Below are 18,514 nucleotides of genomic sequence, written 5' to 3'. Positions count from 1 at the left end.
AACCCTACGGGGCGGCTCTACCCTGTCCCATATGGTCACTGTGAGTTAGAATCAACCTGATGGCAGTGGGTTGTTGGGGTTTTTTTGTTGTTGGTTTATTGTTGTAAAGCCTCTGTTTCCCTCTAAGGGAAGCACCCTTTTTGGCTTCCTCTAACTACTCCCACCAGTGGAACTCTATACCCTGGTGGCTGCTCACTGGAGATCCTCTTGCCATTCTTCCCCCCTGCCACCTCTTGCAGGTGTTTGGCGACGTGGACCAGGTCCGGATGACCTCTGAGGGCTCAGACTGCCGCTGCAAGTGCATCATGCGACCGCTGAGCAAGGACGCATGCAGCCGAGTGCGCAGTGGGCGTGCGCGGGTTGAAGACTTCTACACGGTGGAGACCGTGAGCTCGGGCTCCGACTGCCGCTGCTCCTGCACCGCGCCACCCTCCTCACTCAACCCCTGCGAGAACGAGTGGAAGATGGAGAAACTCAAGAAGCAGGCGCCCGAGCTCCTCAAGGTAGCATTTCTGGGGTGAGGGTGGGGGCAGGAACACCACCCAAGTGGGTGCTTATCCTGGGCCAGGAACGACAGTCTCACCAGTGAAAAGTTCATACATTCTGTGAGGCAGTTGCTATTATCATCCCCATTTTACAGGTGGGGAAACTGAGGCTCCATGAAGGGAAGCCACTTCTTGCCCAAGACTATTCAGCCAGTAAGTAATAGAAGCAGGATTCCTTATGGCTGGTTTACCTCACTCCAGCCCATTTGACACATTCCAGTGCCCTGTGTTTTAGCCTAACCAATTCATCTGGCAGCTCATGTCTACATTGTATAGTTAATGGATTTCAAATGTTGTGACATTTTACAGCTTTTAATGTAGTAATAACATTTTCTATATTCAAGCATTACTTGCATGCCAAATGCTCTGTGTTGAGCCACTTTTGCACATTATTTCTCTAAATCCCTAAACCGTCCCGTGAAATAAGGGATCATTGTCCTCATTTTATAGGTGAGAAAAGTGAGGTTTGGAGAAGTTAGGGAACTTGCCCAAACTCAGATGATGGGTAGCCTCATGTATATACTATACTTTTGTGTGAATTACAAAAAGCCCCAGCTCTAGGCAGGCACAGTGTTCTGGTGGCACAGTGCCTAAGGCGTATGACTGCTAACCAGAAGGTTGGAGGTTGGAGCCCATCAGCCACTCTGTGAAAGGAAGACAGGACAATCTACTTTCACAAAGATTCACCACCTCAGAAACCCATTGGGGGTCACTATGAGTTGGAATTGACTCGATGGCAGTGGGTTTGGTTTTCGGTTTTTTGGGTATGCAGATTAGAAAGAGGCACCACCTCTGGGAACACAGTGCCTTGCCAGAGCCCACCACCGGTACCCATGGCTTAGTTAGGAGCATGCAGGCCAGATCTCAGTCCTCACAGCCAGCCAGGCATCTTTGTGCAATGTGTACCATGCTCAGCTCAGTGCTTGGTGGGCCTGTTGGGGCTGGGATGTAATCCCAGGTCCTGCTATGTCTAAAGCATGTGTTGTAAATCCCTTCATTCTCCTGCTTTTCTTTTTGCAAAGGACCAGATTGTGTGGTGTCTTTTGAGAGTATCTTTTTTCTCTTCTAACCTCTTCCAAACACATGAGCTTTTTTGGTTTTTTTTTTTTTTTTTTTTTTTTGCCTGTTGGGTATCAAGAACTGTGAAGGGTTACCCTACTTGCAAACTAACAAGTTTGCCTGGCACAGTTTCGTGGAGGCTGGTAGAAGACAAGAGTCTCTTGAGTCAGAGACACAGGATTTTATTACTCCTAGAAATAGCATTAGCCAAAGTACAGGCCACTTCTTCCAGCTCCAGTTCCCGCAGGGTAATGCAATGAGGGCTAGATAACACCTGCACACACAGTGGGGTATGTTACAAAAAAGGAGTCCCAAGCTTAGGGAACTTACATCTTTTATAATGGGCACTAAGCATGCTGCCCTTTGCCCTAGAGGGAAACACTATCTCCATCTTTCAAGCCTGTTCCTTGTACAGCCAGATAACCCGGAACAAAGGTAGTCAGTGCTTCTATATACAAGACATGTAGAAAAGCAAGAGTCTTGTGGAGAATTGTCTCCCAATATTTGGCTAAAAAGGTTTCTTTAAATTTAACTTTAAGTTTATTATTGTAACACCTGAATGGATGTCTAAATTCTCAAAGTTTGAGGGTGGGATGGGGTGATGGTGTTGAATTTTAGGCCAAGTGGTCTCTTGACAACTTGGAAGTCTCTAGGCTGTGCTGTCTCCCTGGGGCCCTGCAGAGTAGGCACCCAAGCCTTAAGTCAGTCCTCACTTACAGGGAAAAGCTTCTGCTCAGATCAACCTCTCAATAACTGAGTTGTAAGCCTGCCCTCTATCTGCTCCAGCCCCACAGGCTGCTTGTCAGTTCCTCTAACACAGTGCTTCTCATATCATTTGTGGTGACAGATCGATTTAAAAGTTTCCAATCTGTCATGAACCAAAACTTTTATAAAGTACTATAAAAATGAGTTGCTAGAAAAATGAAACGAAACAAAAACAGATACACAGACTACAAGTCCAATGTTTTATTATTAGAGTCAAGAGATATAAAATTACTCCATCCATTGGATATAAACATTTCTAAACTCATACTCACATTTCTATGATGAGAAGGACTGGTGACGTGCAGTTTGGACCAACGCTGTTCCACAGACCATAGTTTGAGTAGCACTGAAACAGTACTGAAACACACCATGTTTTTTTCTCACCTCCAGCTCTTTGCATATACTATTTCCTTTGCCATCTTTGCATAATTTGAACTCTTTCTTCAGAGCTCAGCTCAAATAAAACTTTCTAATCCTGGCAGCCTTCCTTAATCCATTCTCACTCCCACTTACGGCCAGCATCACTCATTAATGACCTGGGCACCTGCGTGTTCTGAGTGTGTTCCTTGACCGCTTATGAAGATCCTGAAGGGTCCATGTCTGTGCTGCTCATCATGGTCTTTAGTGCCTGGCTCAGGGCCTGGCTACTGAGGTCAGAAAGGGTGGCCCGGGTAGATCACAGAGGACTTGGCTTCCAGTTTCAGGAGACAAGAGGCCATGTGTGGGCTGTGGGAAGCCCCCGAAAGTGATTTGTTGTCGTATGCTGTTGAGTCGATTCCAAGTTATTGCGACCCTTAGGACAAAGCAGAAGTGTTTTCTAGGCTAAAATGTTCATGGGAGAAGATCACCAGGTCTGTTCTCCCATGCAGCAGTTGGTGGGTTCAAATCACTGACCCTTTGGTTTATGGCGCTGAACATTACACCAACAGGGCTCCTTAGAAAGTTATCTGCCCATGGTCAAAGCTGTGCTTGGGGAAGTTAGTTTTGGTGGACATGAAGGCAGCAGCGCTAAACCAGGAGCTTCCCACTTAACCCCATGGAACTATTATCATTGCTGACATTCATGAAGCCCTTGCTGAGTGCCCACCCTGTGCTGAGCCCTGTCTAGACACTTACTCCTGACCACACCCCATTGCTCCATTTCACAGAAAAGGAAGCTGAGGCACAGAGGGGTGTCTGTACATTGTTCCCGAAATGTACTCACAGAGCTCTGGGAGTGCCATGCCAGCCCCTCAGGGGCCTGAGTGGGATTGTAGGGAAGCAGAAAAGACAGCTTCCATCAGAGCCCTCCACCCCCTTTTTTTCTGTTTAAGAGATCAGATTCCACTCAGAGAAAAGCTGCCTGGCTTCATTTTCTCCCTGGCTTTAAAACAGTTTGAACACCCCTTGGAAGGTGGGAGTAAAACTGTTTGGGAAATAGCTGGCCAGGGCCAGAAAGGAATGCTGGCCATGGTTGGGCCCTGAGAAATGCTGCAGGGCTCAGAGTGGAGCCATGTGGAGGGTGGGCTGGAGAAACTACCCTTCTCCAGAAGCCAGGGAAGGCTGATTTCCCAACCAGCCCCTTGTGCCACGGTTTCCCTGACACTCTGGCTGGCATCTTGGCCATCTGGAGAAAAGTGTTATATCCTGATGAGGTGCAGCTGAGCGGGAAGGGGAGGGGAGGGAAGGGGCAGCTTCATGCAAGAGCCCTGGGCTGGGCAAGGGAGATTGGGGTCTGTGCCAGGTTCCGCTGCTGACCAGTTGTGCAAGCCCCTCTCTCTCCCCAGGCCTCAGTTTCCCCATATGAACATAAGATAAGAGCAAAAATGTGTGACAGGAAAAAGGCTTTGTTTATAACATCTGGGCTATAACATCTGCTTCTGGCTCTACTATTTAACAGCTGGGTGGCCTTGAGCTTCACCTTTCTGAGCTGCAGCTTCCAAGTCTGTAAAATGAGGATAAAAGTAGTTTATACTTTGACTTATGTTGGGTGCCTACAGGCAGACTCTGAGATGAGGAGCTGTATGCAAGTGATTTATTATGAAAGTGTTCCCAGAGAAAACTGATCATGAAGAGGGAGCAAGAGGATAGGAAAGGGTCAGAAGCCCAGAAGGCCATGATCTCAAGCAGAACCTCATCCTCATCCTCAGGGGAGCCAGGAGTGTGAATCACAGCTTAGTGTGTCCCCACTGGAGCTAGAGACCTGGGCTTTTAGACATCTATACTAGTCAGTCATTGCCTAAGAGCCACTCCAGGGAGGCATACATCCCCAAGTACTTCTGGGAGCACAGTGGATCCAGTAGCCCAAGGGTGGTCTTCAAAGACAGTCATAGTTGCAGGTCATTAGGCCTCAGAAGCCAGGGATGGGCATAGACACAGTAAGAGGGATCCCAGGGGATCTAGATAGAGGTCCTTTGAGGTATATGACACGCCTCCTGGGGTTGTTATGAGGATTAAGTGCACTAACTCATTAAAGCTCTAGCATGGTACTGCATACATAGTAAGTGCTCAACTGATGGAATCTGTACTTTTCTTGTGAATATTAGCAGGCTCGGTCTAGTGAGCACTGAAGGTCCAAGCAGGACATTCTGAGGCTCAAGGGTCTGGTGTTCTTAGCTGCTGTGGGGCCTTCTCACACCCTTTCCCTAACTCTAACCCTGTCTTGGGCAGCTGCAGTCCATGGTGGATCTTCTGGAGGGCACCCTGTACAGCATGGACCTGATGAGAGTGCATGCCTATGTCCACAAGGTGGCCTCCCAGATGAACACGCTGGAAGAGGTAAGGGTGGGCTCCAGCTGGAGGCCAGGCTGGTGTAGTGACACAGGGGCCCAAGGCAGCTTGATGGCCACTGGAAACGGACTCCAACAGGAACGAAGGGGGCGAAGCCAAAGAGCCAACCTTTGAGGAAGAGATCTGACTGTTGCTCAGGGACTTACAGGAAGCTTGAGGACTGGAGAAATGGAAGTACCTGCTGGTGATATGGGAAGGGCTTGGAGGGTGCTCTCAGTTCACCAGGGCCAGGACCTACATTGTACAACTCCCAAGATACCATTCACATAGAATGTCACGTTGAGTGGTGCCCTCTAGGGTCCACAGCATGGCAGGAGTGCAAGAAGCCCACAAGGGCCAGGATGCACAACTATCCCATCACCCACCTGCAGTGGAGACAAAGGTGCTGAGAATCCACTCCCGGTCAGAGTGAATATGCTGCAGAGCTGAGTGGGTGGCTGGGACTTCCCCCTGTGGATACAGACAGAGTTGAGTGTGGGGGCTCAGGAGGTCCAGGTTTCAGGTTTGAGGTTTGCATATCTGCTGGCACAGCCTGGCCTCTGCCTGTTTCCTGCATCCGGCCTCTGCTGAGCCACTTGGAACCTGGGAACATGCAGCTGCCAGGAGCAGGCGTAGGTGCTTCCTTTCCCAGCTTCCTTTCCAGAGGGAGGGGGTACCTTGGCATCCTGTGCCCTGGAGTGAGAGATCAACCCTTTACTAATCCCAAATTTGGGGTCACAATTATTTAAAATGTATTTGATGAGTATCTGCCATGTACTAGGTCCATGACCACATGAGAGAAAGCTAACATTTGTTGAATTTCTACCATGTACCAGTATTTCCTGTGTATGCCAAGCTCACCATTGTTGACTCTGAAGTTACCCTCCTCTGACCTTCATCCTGCATTCTCAGGAAGTACTAACTCACTTCACATAACTCAGAGCCAAATGGTCTGGAGGGTATGCCTGCTGGGCCTGGAACAAATCAGAAATAATTTCCAAAGCCACAGAGAAAACGATTTTTTAATTATCTTCTGTTTTGTATTATGTGCTTTGCTTCTGTTAACTATGGTTTACTAAGTGATAACCCTATGAAAAAAAGCTTTTTGCTAATTCTGCAAGGAGGTGGGGGGGAGTTGGCTTCCTCTGCCAAAGGGAAACCATCGCAAGGAGTCAAGCCCCAGTTTCACTCTGTTCTCTTCCCTTATATAAGTGGTTCTCAGCCAGGACTGATTTTGCCCCTTGGAGACATTTTTGGTTGTCACAATTAAGGGAGTGAGGTAGAGGCCAGGGATTCTATTAAACATCTTACAATGCACAGGACCTATAATGCTGAAGTTGAGAAACCCTGTCTTATACACTTTGACTTCTTTCTTCCCTATAGTCTAATTTCTGTGTCCCTATAACTACAGACTCTCTTTGGAAGGTTACACAAGGAACCCAAAACAATGGTTGATACTGAAACCTTCCTTAGTTTTTCTGGTCCTTATAGTAACCCTAGAATTTAGTTATTATGATAATGAGGATCCCCATTTTACAGTCAAGGAAATGGAGGCTCAGAGGGGTAAAGTCACTAGCCTGGTTACCCAGCCAGGAAGTAGAGATCAAGGATTTGAATCCAGGTCTGTCTGACTCCAACCCTGCTACCTCTTGGTCTCTGAATCTGTGTTTACACCAAGGGCTAACCTGACATAAACTACTTTTAGGGTCTCTTCTCCTCTGTAAAAATTTCTAGGAATGAGATTCTGAATTCATAATCCACTGCTCCATAGCCTCACAACAAAGAAATGCTTCCTGAATCTGACTCCAGTCTCTTTTGCTTCAACTAGGAAGTAGACTCAGACAAAGGAATTTCAGATATATTCCAGATCTACTGGGGCTTTGGGAACCTAGGGATGATCACTGCCAAGGCACCCAGGTTTCCTGAGTCCTACCCTGTGGGCAAGGCCAGGCCTGGGCACAGTAGGAATTGTTGGCCCAGCAACAGGGAATCCCGGGGTAATGGGGGATACACAGAGAGAGAGCATCATGGTTCTGAGCAATTGATCTGTTCCTAGCAGAACTTAGGACCAGGAGTAGACTCAGGGGATGGGGGCTTTAAGAATAGGAAGGGAGCCAGGGCCTTCAGCAAGAGGCCAATGAGGCAGGGCAGGAAAACAAAAATGGGAGTAAAGGCAGGCCAAGTAAGTGTCTCAGGAGTAGCCAACACAGCCTAGGAGAGAAGTCCGAAACTTGAAGAGTAGAAAGGATCAGAGACTCACCTACAGCAAAATCCCAAAGAGTTGCTATCTGCATTGTTTGAGTAATTTATAAAGAGAAGGTATTTATGTATTATTTATGAATGAAGAAGTAATTTTAAAGTTACTAGAAGCAACCTAAATGGCCGTCAATACGGGATTGACTAAATACATTAGGCCCATCCAAACAATAGCATACTGTGCAACCATTGGAAGGAACGGGGAGCAATAGATGTACAGATATGGAACAGCCCCCAAATAAGCTTCTAAGTGACACCCATGTTCATCGCAGCAGTATTTACAATAGCAAAAAGATGAAAACAACCTAGGTGTCCATCAACTGAGGAATGGATAACCAAACTATGGTACATACACACAATGGACTACTACACCAACACTAAAGAATAATGTAGAATCTGCAAAACACCACATAACACAGATGAACTTTGAGGACATTATGCTGAGTGAAATAAGTCAATCACAGAAGGACAAATATTGTATTAGTACATTATTGTAAAAAGTCAAGGAAAGGTTTACATATGGAAGAAAACTTTGTTACCAGGGGTGGGAGGAGAAGAAAGGGAATGCTGCACACACACAAAAAAAAGTGCACTGACCCATGTCATTTTAGTTTTGTGTATTTCACTGTACATAAATTACATTTCAATGAAATGTATTTTTTTAAAAAAAGCTATGTGAAAAAGCAAAGTGTTAAAACACAAAATGTTAACAAGTGTCATATATATAAACATATATGTTTATATATATATTTGTCCCTATAACTACAGACTCTCTTTGAAAGGTTATACAAGAAACCCAAAACAATGGTTGATACTGAAACAAAAATGAAAGGGAGACTTTTTTTTTTAATCTTTTGTTATCTTTTTCATCTAGTACCATGACCATGCATTTTCTATTTTTTAAAATTAATTCATTTATTACCTTTAAAAGAAAAATAAACTACAAGGTCCTTTAGCAGCATGCTAAACATATGCTCATTGATGCCACCCCCGCCTCCATCTCAGAGCTTTGGTCAGATTAGGCAGCAAAGCCTCATGACAGAAGCTAGGGTGTCCTCCTAGGTGGGGTGTCTGAGGAAGCTGAGAGAGGAAAGATGTTGGGTGCCGCCCCCACAGAGCATCAAGACCAACCTGAGCCGGGAGAATGATGTGGTGAGGGAGAGCATGCGCCAGCTGAGCGACCACCTGAAGCACTATGAGAACCACTCGGCCATCATGATGAGCATCAAGAAGGAGCTCTCCAGCCTTGGCCTCCAACTGCTGCAGAAGGACCAAGCCACCGCCCCTGCCACTGCCCCAGCCACAGGCCTTGATAGCAAGGCTCAGGTGAGGCCATTTCTCTGATTAGGGCACAGCAGGTGGGGGGGGCTTGGGAGCACACTGTGCTGGGACCTGTACCCTGACAGCCAGCTTGGTGGAGGTCTAATGCTGTAGGACAGGGCTGAGTGGCAGTAAGGAAAGGTGAGCTGGGTATAGACGTAGGGATCCAGCCAAGGGACTGGTCCCAAAGCCAGGTGTTTGGCAGAGGTTCTCATTCCCAGGTTTCCAAACTAGTGGGAATGAGGTTGTGGAAATGACCTTTCCTGGCTGGACTAGATGACCAGGTTAGCTGTCAAACAAACAAACAAACAAACAAACTCACTGCCGTCAAGTCAGATCCGACTCAGTGACCCCTCCTTGGGTTTCTGAGGTGGTATCACTACGGAAGTAGAGCACACAATCTTCCTTCCAAGGAGTGGCTGGTGGGTTTGAACCGCCAGCCTTCTGGTTAGCAGTCAAATGACTTAGGAACTACGCAGCAGACATTATCTCAGCTAATCCCATAGCCACCTGTGAGGAGGAATGATCATTGCCCAGTTGTTAGACTAAGAAACATGGACAGAGGTCACACAGAGAGAAGGTGGCTGGGCTGGCACTGGAACTCAGATCTGCCTAACTGCTAAGCCTGTGTTCGGGCTCCTGTGCTGACACTGGGATAATAAAGCTGTTTGTGTCTGCAGCTAAAACTGCCTAGATGCAGATAAAGCATGGAGGAAGCCTGGTGCCTTGGCCCAGAACTGGCTTCCTGTTCATTCCAGTGCCAGCTGAGCATGCAAGAATGAATCCTGTTTTGGCAATGGCACAGAAGCATGTCTAGATAGATACTTTCCTTACCATATCTCTCAGATATTCTGCCTAACAATGGATGATGACACAGGCCCTGTGTTCTTGTGCCAAGCCAGCATCAGAAGTATTTAAAAGGAAGTGAAGAATAAAATTCACAAAACGTTAGAAACTGCATGTCCTCTGGGTGGGGTGACCAACCATCCTGATTTGCCCAGGTCTGAAAGGTCTTCTAGGATGCGAGATCTTCTATGCTAAAACTAGGAAAGATCTGGGCACACTAAGTTGAGTTGGTCACCTTATGCAGAGGCCTGAGAACCTCTCCCCTGCCTACACACTAAGACCAATGAGTAAGAGAGACAGGGCTGGGGAGCTGCCCAGGGAGCTGATCGTAACTAGAAGGAGCAGTAATTAGGAGCTGAGAAATGGGTCAGGAATCTATCTTATTAGGGTGGACTTCAAGCCTGCAGGGAAGCTAGAGAGCTGAGTGGGGAAACTGGCACCTCCAGTCATGGATGGAGCAACCATTGGGGGTGGTTAGGTAAAGGAAGCTGTGACTTCATGCACATGTGGAATGTAGGGCCTAGAGCAGAATGATTGATTCCAGCCCCTACATGCTGAGCTTCCATGACATCCTGGGAAGGGTCCACACTAACTGCTCCCAACATCCCTTCTAAAAAAAAAGACCAAACTCAGTTGCCATCGAGTTGATTCCAACTCATAGCAATTCTATAGGACTGAGTAGAACTGCCCCATAAAGTTTCCAAGGCTATAATCTATGGAAGCAGACTGTCACACTTTTCTCCTGCAAAGCAGCTGGTGGATTCAAACATCTGGTTAGCAGCTAAGCACTTGATGACTGAGTTACCAAACCCCTACATCCCTTCTACCACCCCTTAAGTCTCAGACTTCCTTTCTCCCCCAGGACACAGCTGGGGGAAAAGGCAAAGACACCAACAAATATGGCAGTGTGCAGAAGAACTTTGTAGATCGGGGTCTCCAAAAATCCCCTAAGGAGAAGCTGCTGAAGACGGAGAAGCTGAGGAAGGAGAGTGGCAAGGGCCGATTCTCCCAGCCCACAGCCAAGCCTCGCACCCTAGCCCAGCAGCAGGCTGTGATCCGGGGCATCACTTACTACAAGGCGGGAAGGCAGGAGGCAACTGAGGCCCTGGCTGGTGAGTTGGAAGGGGAATGGAACTTTCAGGGCAGGGGTTTGCTGATGGATGGACCACAATGCTCCAGGGATTCCCTCATCTTCTCTGCAGTCAGACAGTCTTAGATTTCAGCTTCATCAATGACCTTTGTTCATCCATGAAATGGGGACAATGCTCTTCTCGTGAAGTTGTTAAGGATGGAATGATATAACCAACAGGAAGGGCTGCTTGCTTCCTTTCCTGTATTTCAAGCCATCTCCACCCTCACTGGGCCTTTCTTTATTCATTCAAAGGTCTGTTGAAGGTCTACTATGTACCGTCAGAGGTGACAGGGAACAAGAGAGACTCAGTCCCTGCCCCCATGGAACATTCCATCTAGTGGGAAAAACATATGCATGATCAGGCACAAATGGGGGTGGGAGAACACAGGAGCTACAGCCAGGCCTGAGCATCTGGGAAGTGACATGGGACTTTGGGGCATCTCATTTGCAGACTAGCTTTGGAATGGATGGCCTTGTCAGCTCCTCTCACTTCTTATGAAAAAGCCCATGGACTTTTGTATTCTTCCTGCAGTTCCTGTGGAATCCCACTAAAGGGCAACAAAGTGATTCACCAAGAAACAAAAGAGACAAAGGTTCTAGGAGCCCCCAAGTCTCTGACTCTGCCCTGCTGGTTTTATCTCGATTCCCACTCTGAGATCCTCCCAGATGCATGCTTTTCTCTGATGCCTCTGAGAAGGACCTCTGCTTCCCATTTCCTGGGCCCTGATGATAACTTCCTTCAGTGAAGCTTTCTGTCCAGCCCACATCCAAAAGGGAAGGGAAGTGGGACAGTTAGGAACCAGTGTCCTTCAAGAGTCTCCTTGTTTCTTGGCCTCTAAGGAGCCTCCTAGGGACCCCTCAGCTATCACCACTCCCATATCTCCTGGTACCAGCTGCTAGCCCGCAGCTGTGCCAGAGCCAAGGCTTGGTCCCAGAACAGCTGCAGGCATCTGACTATGTCAGCACAGTCCATGGGAACAAGTCCCCTAACCTGACAGCCTGCCAAGATCAAGCTCCCTAGAAGATCTGCTCCTGAAGCAGGGCCTGGCTAAGCCCCTGGGCATAGAGGAAGCCCAGCACAGGGAGAAAATGAGGTAGTCAGGTACATAATTGTCCTCAAGTCAAGGGGCCTCTGTGCTCCTTACCCCACCGAGCAGGCTGTCCCTTAGGGACCAGGGCATCATCACAACAGTGTCATTGCCTTTTCCCTGGCATCACAGCCTCCTAATGCTTTCACATATGCCATCCCATTGGATCCTGATAGCAACCACATTTTGTAGGTGAGGAAACAAGCTTGAAGAGATGAGGTGACTGGCCCTGCATTTCATAGCGAGGAGGTGGTCGAATGGTGCTGGAACTTCCTACTCCACTCTGTCCCCAGAGCTGAGAAGTCTTTACCCCTGGCTCTGTGGCACTGAGTCTTCCTCCTTTCCCTACACAGACCTCATTTGTCCCAGCCTAGAGAGGTGTGTGGGTTAGAGATGACCCAGAAATGGCCCCAAAACCAGGCTACATGGGAGCTGAAGAAGCCCTCCCCCTGCCAGGGGGGTGGAAGAAAAAAACAACCCACTGCCATCAGGTCAATTCCAAACATAGCGACCTATAGGACTGAATAGAACTGCCCCATAGCGTTTCCAAGGCTGTAAATCTTTACGGCAGCAGACTGTCTCATCTTTCTTCTATGGAGCAGCTGGTGGGTTCAAACCGTCGACCTTCTGGTTAGCAGCCAAATGTCTTAACCATTGTGCCACCAGAGCTCTTTGGGGGGAGGGAGGGGGGTAATACCAGGAACACCTGAGAGATAGGAGATAGGAGTTAAGTGAGAAGATAGAGAAAGGGACACATAGGTCAGAGGTAAACTGGCTGCACCTGCCCTTGCTGCCTGAGGTGGCAAAGACTTGGGTGAGTGAAACCAAAGGGTAGGTTCAAGGAGAGAGGACAAGGGTTTCTGCCTCCTGGAATTGAACCTAGGAAATGAGAGCATTGGCACCAAGTGCTTACCATCTAGGAAGAAAAGGGGTCTCATATATAGTACCTCATATGCCAGAATCTGTGCAAACATTTTATGTATGTTTTCCTCTGATCAGCAGAGCAGCCTCCTGTCACGAGCCTCATCACTCCCATTTCACAGAGGAGGAAGCTGAGGCAGGGGGACTTGCTGAGGCCACCCAGCTGAAAAGGGCAGTGTCAGGCTTGGAGCCTGGCTTACTGGACATGAAGTCTTCCCTGCCTCTCACTTTAAGGCCTTTCACTTCCTTAGGGTCCTCCCCATCACCTCTTTTAAAAGATGCCCAGAGCTGCTAGGAGCCCATTGGATGTGGGCAGGGCCCCAGGGGGCATCAGGTGCTGGGATATTAACTCAGAGTCTTCTCTCCTCAGACAACACCCTCAAGGGCACTTCCTGGCTAGAGCAGCTGCCACCCAAGGTGGAGGGCAGGCCACTTGATCCCAACTCAGCGGAGCAGGACGAGGCTGGGCCCAGGGCCTCAGAGGGAGCAGACGTGGCCCTCAGCACCCCCGCCTCGGATACCACTACCACCACCACCACCACCACCACCCCTACCCCAACTCCCACCACCAGTCCCCTGCCCACCACGCTGCCATCACACCCAGAAGTCCCCAGCCAAGGTAAGTGAGCCTCACAGGGGTCAGCAAATTACACCCTGTGGGCCAAATCCAGCTTGCAGCCTGTTTTTGTACACCCCTCAAGCTAAGAATAGTTTTCACATTTTTAAAGGGTTGTTAAAAAAAAAAAAGAAAAGTAATATGTGATCTGCAAACCTAAAACATTTACTATCTGACATTTTACAAGAAAATGTGCTAACATTTAAAATGATCATAAAACGCACATATCTTCACTAAATTCTTCTTAAAGTGTTACCTAGAGTCCCATCATCAAATTCCAGTCAGCAACCACTTTCATGTTTTTATTTCCTCTGTCCAGTCTTTGACCCTCTGGTTTTATGTCCACATTTGTAGTTTTGGTTTATGGAAAGAGTCAGAACCTTCCTGCTTGTTAAGTCATTGATTCCATCTTTCTGGAAGGTATCTTGGCTACCTGTGAGAACAAGTCTTGAAACCATTTCCTGCTTTGGGGCAAGTGCATCCCATATCTAACAATCTTTCCTGAAAGATCCATCAGTGATATGGACAACAGCTGAAGCTCTGATTTAACCAGTTCTATTTCTAACATCAGACAACTGGAAGTAACCTAAAGGTCTAGCACTGGGGGACTGGTTCAGTAAGTTAAAGGACACAGCTGTCTGGTGGGCCTGGTAGAATCTTGAAATCACATCATTAAAAGGCTATTTAATGATGTGAGAAATTGCTCAGTGGAAGGGGAAAACCAGGATACATAAAATTGTATATTCAGAAGAATACAGTTTTTAAAAATATGTATGACTGTACATGCAAAGAAAAAAAGAAAAGGAAGGAAATATAATACATTTAAAAATGTCTTTGGATAATGGGATTTTGAATTATTTTTATTTTACCCATTCTCCTTTTCTGAATTTTCCATGTTTTCTACAATGATCAGGTGTTATATTTTAATCATGAGGAGGAAAAAAAATACAGGTCACAAACAAAACATCGGGAGGGATTTAAATTAGATCCAGATAATGTTTCTGGGATCGTTGGTCTAGCTTGGGGCCTCTGGGTCTGTGCACCAAATGCTGTGCCCCTCACTCCCCACAGGCAGAGAGGGGAGCTGTGAGGGCACCCTGAGGGCCGTGGACCCTCCTGTGAGGCACCACAGCTATGGCCGCCATGAGGGTGCCTGGATGAAGGACCCTGCAGCACGGGATGACAGGATCTACGTCACCAACTACTACTACGGAAACAGCCTGGTGGAGTTCCGCAACCTGGAAAACTTCAAGCAAGGTTGGGGTCCCCAAAGATGGGAAGGGGCAAGATGGGGTGGCCTGGAGAGGGTCCCCATGGAGACTTGGCCCTCCTTTGCTGTGTGGTTTCATGTGGTCCCAGCCTGACTGGATGGTCAGTATCCTAAGGAGGGAGTCTAGAGACACTGGGATAGGGACTGATCCCCTGGCACCCCTGTGTACTGGCACTGTGTCAGGAGCTAGAATGCAGCCATGCCCAAGGTGGACATGGCCCTGCCCTCACGGATATAACTTACCCTGGAGGAGAACAGTAATTACAGTTTCCATTTGTTGAGTGCTTACTATGTGCTAATCATCCTGTGTGCACTAGCTCATGGCATCCTGATAACTCCATGAGCTAGGGGTCATCATCCCATCTTACAACAGGGTTCCAGGCCTTACAGGAGCTGCAAGTCTGAGCAAAGACTATTAGCACAGGGAAGGGCAGGATTGTGGTTACCAGATCTGGGGCATGATAGGAAGGGTCAACATTCGGACATGGCCCTACCCTCCCAAAATACACAGAATGGTAGGAGAAGCAGAGGCTTAACAAGATAATTTCAGTGCAGCTGTAGAGGGAGAGCTCCAGGGACTGTGGAAATCCAGCCTGGAGATTAGGGACAACTTCCCAGAGGAGGTGATGCTGATCTGAGCCCCAGCAGAAGAGCAGTAGGGAGAAACACGAGTGTTCCAGGCACAAGCCTCAGCACGTGCAAAGGCCTGGTGATGAGAGGAAGCATGGTGGCATAGGGAGAGTACAGAGGTTGGGTAGTGGTGAGAGAGTGGGCTGGGACGGTCCTCATAAGCCACATGAAGGAGTTTGGACTTAACCCTGAGAGCCATGCAGTCAAAAGGTTTGGGCTAGAACAGCTAAAGTTTTTCCTCTGCCAGGTCAAAACTGGCCTAATCCCTGCCTTCAACAGCTCACAGGCTAGTGGAGCAAACCAGGGATAAATGCTAAGATAAAAAAGTCTGTGGGATTCCAGAGAAGCAGCCCTTGCTTCAGCCTGGAGAGGTCAGGGAAGGCATCTTGGAGGAGGTAGCATTGGCTGAGGGCTCTGAAAGTAGGCATTCCCAAGGCAGACTGGATGGGGAATGGCAATCAGAAGGAACAGTGTACACAAGGCCTCTAAGACAAAGCATGGATGCCAACATCAACCTGCCTTTAAATCCTGGCCGTGCCATTCAGTAATGGGGTGATCTTGAGTCCCAGGCAAACAGGATGATAATAGTACCTCCCTCGTGAGGCTGTTCTGATGTAATAAGATGATTAGCACAGCTCCAGCCACATAATATAAAACCACAAACCCAAACTCACTGCCATGGAGTCGATTCCAACTCACAGTGACCCCCAGTGGGTTTCGGAGGCAGTCAATCTTTACAGAAGTAGATTGCCCAGTCTTCCTTGTGCAGAGTGGCTGGTAGGTTTGAACCTTAGTGGCCTTAGTGAACCTTAGTGAGCGTAGTGCCTTATGCACTTCGCCACCAGAGCTCTTTGCCACATAGTATGCTCAATATCAAATGCTTGCAGGGCTACTTGAGAGCTGTTGGCAGCCTCAGAAGTATGTGGGTTGGCCTTATAGACTGGTGTAACCATTCGCCCTCCACACACACAGGCCGCTGGAGCAACATGTACAAGCTACCCTATAACTGGATCGGCACAGGCCACGTGGTATACCAGGGTGCCTTCTACTACAATCGTGCCTTCACCAAGAACATTATCAAGTACGACCTGCGGCAACGCTTTGTGGCCTCCTGGGCGCTGCTGCCCGACGTGGTGTACGAGGACACCACGCCCTGGAAGTGGCGCGGCCACTCAGACATCGACTTCGCCGTAGATGAAAGCGGCCTGTGGGTCATCTACCCCGCTGTGGATGACCGTGACGAGGCCCAGCCCGAGGTGATCGTGCTGAGCCGCCTGGATCCCGGCGACCTCTCAGTGCACCGGGAGACCACGTGGAAGACACGGCTGCGGCGGAACTCCTACGGCAACTGCTTCCTGGTGTGTGGCATCCTGTACGCGGTGGATACGTACAACCAACACGAAGGTCAGGTCGCCTACGCCTTCGACACGCACACAGGAACTGACGCTCGCCCTCAACTGCCCTTCGTCAACGAGCATGCCTACACCACCCAGATTGACTACAACCCCAAGGAACGGGTGCTGTATGCCTGGGACAATGGCCACCAGCTCACCTATACCCTCCACTTTGTGGTCTGAGCAGGGACCCCTGTCCTCCCAGGAGAAGGGTGGCAATGTTGGCTGGAGGCTCCCTGCGGCAATTCTTGCAAAGGACCCTGTCGACAAATATTTATTGGGTGCCAGGCCCAGAGCTCGGTGCTAGGCACTGGCCGTAGCTGAGATGGAACTTCCTTAGCACCAGTGGGTAATAACCGCTTCCACTTACAGCACTGTGCCAAGCGCTTGACATGCATTTACCCATTTAATCCTCCCAGCACCACCCTTGGAGGTAGAGATGACTTCCCCCATTTAACAGATGAGGCAAAGGCTCAGAGACAGTGTCCCTTGCTTAACTTCTCTGTTTGGATCAGCCAGGGGAGAGTCCATGTGCTCACAACAACCCCATTTTACAAAGGAGGAGATTTGACCTTGGCCTCTGCCGCTATCCAGCCCTGAGTCTGTCTTGTTCTCACAGTTCTCTCTCCCTTTCTGGGATCACACAAAACCAGAGGCCTTTGGGGTGAATGCACTAGTGCTAGTTGGAGAACCTGCCTGTGCCTGATTCTGGTTGAGCTATTGGTGGCCCTGGATTTCAGGCCCCTTTGGTCAATATCCCTGCTCCTTTGGCCAGCTGCCCCCCCATTCCACCCCTCCCCACCGGCTGTCCGGCCACATTCCAAACCTCCACCGTCACTCGGCCACTGGGTAGAAACCACACCCCAAGAGAAAATACTGGCCCCCTTTCCAAGGCCCCCTCCCTTCAGTACTCATTTTTATTTTCTCTTATTCTTCATCAGTGCCGTCATTTGCTTCTGCAGCAGCAGCTGAGCAGGCTGCAGGCAGCTGCTTGCCAGCAGCGGCTCCACCAGGGTGGGGAGATAGGCTGGGCCCTGAGGCTCCCTCTCCACCCAGAAGTGCTGGCTCTGGTCACATACCCAGTATTTAGGGCTCCTCCCTGGTTCCTTTCAGAGCCTGTGGGCCTGGGCTCCTTCTTGTTCTTCCTCTCTGGGCCTTGGAACCTACAACCTCTATGTACTCAGGGATGCCTCCGGGTCTGCCATGAGCTGGGCCTGAGGCTGCGGTGATGCCAGAATGGAGCAGGTTCCCTCTTTCTTGTCAATCCTGAGTTGGTCATTTGGTGGGGTAGCCCAGCAGCCTGGGGGATTGGGAAAGGCAGAGGAAAGGGTCAAGGGGAAGCATCAAATCTTTCTTCTGGTTGCAACCCAAAGGGCAGAGCAAAAAGGAAGGGGTAGAGGTCCATGGGCAGGGCTTTTCCTGGCTTCAGGAATATCGGAGTGCTGAGTCACAGCCAGGTTGCCCAAGGCCAGGACATGGGGCTAAGGATGTACAAGAGGACAGCCTTGTCAGGTACTGCTGATGGGCTCTCAGAGCCTCAGACCCAGGCCACCCATGAGGACAAGACCTTTCAGACTGCCCCTTACCCATTTTTTACAGTATTACAGCTTGAAAGAAGTTCTCTAGTCCAACTCCCTGTTTCACCAATGGGGGAATAGGCCCAGAAAGGTTTAGCAGGCTGCTTGAGGTCACAGGGGAAGCAGGACGCAAGCACTGTTGTTTCAGAAGGGCTTTGTCTATATGCTTTGTTCTCCTGACTTAGGGGCACCTTTGCCTTGGAAGGCAATAGACCACCTAGCACCCGAGCCATCCCAACATCTTGGAAGGGTATTTACTGCTGGTCCCTACACATTCCTTGGGCCCTTCCAACTCCTCCCTACTCTGCCACCATGATGGTTCCCAGAAAATCTGAGTGTTTGTGACC

At 49.0% G+C, this 18,514-nt stretch overlaps 1 protein-coding gene across 1 annotated transcript; it reads left to right on the top strand.

Moving 5' to 3' along the window:
* The first annotated feature begins 242 nt into the window (after window positions 1-242).
* OLFML2A (olfactomedin like 2A) lies at window positions 243-16,773 on the top strand. The gene is made up of 7 exons (XM_007956384.2): window positions 243-503; window positions 5,019-5,126; window positions 8,490-8,699; window positions 10,402-10,651; window positions 13,051-13,299; window positions 14,368-14,553; window positions 16,169-16,773. Exons 1-7 carry the CDS (start codon window positions 267-269, stop codon window positions 16,771-16,773), a joined length of 1,845 nt encoding a protein of 614 aa, XP_007954575.1. The 5' UTR covers window positions 243-266.
* Window positions 16,774-18,514: the final 1,741 nt, after the last annotated feature.

The sequence above is a fragment of the Orycteropus afer genome, unplaced genomic scaffold, assembly GCF_000298275.1.
Source record: "Orycteropus afer afer isolate SDZICR_OR568_19922 unplaced genomic scaffold, OryAfe1.0 scaffold00611, whole genome shotgun sequence".
Lineage (NCBI taxonomy): Eukaryota > Metazoa > Chordata > Mammalia > Tubulidentata > Orycteropodidae > Orycteropus > Orycteropus afer.
The sequence above is the reverse complement of the archived record's forward strand: the minus strand, read 5'-3'. Positions and strand labels throughout refer to the sequence as shown.

Coding starts and splice junctions, on each gene's coding strand:
- OLFML2A (XM_007956384.2), top strand. CDS start 267: ATGACCTCTGAGGGCTCAGACTGCCGCTGCAAGTGCATCATGCGACCG. Junction 13,300..14,367: donor CCCAGAAGTCCCCAGCCAAG/GTAAGTGAGCCT, acceptor CACTCCCCACAG/GCAGAGAGGGGAGCTGTGAG. Junction 14,554..16,168: donor CCTGGAAAACTTCAAGCAAG/GTTGGGGTCCCC, acceptor CCACACACACAG/GCCGCTGGAGCAACATGTAC.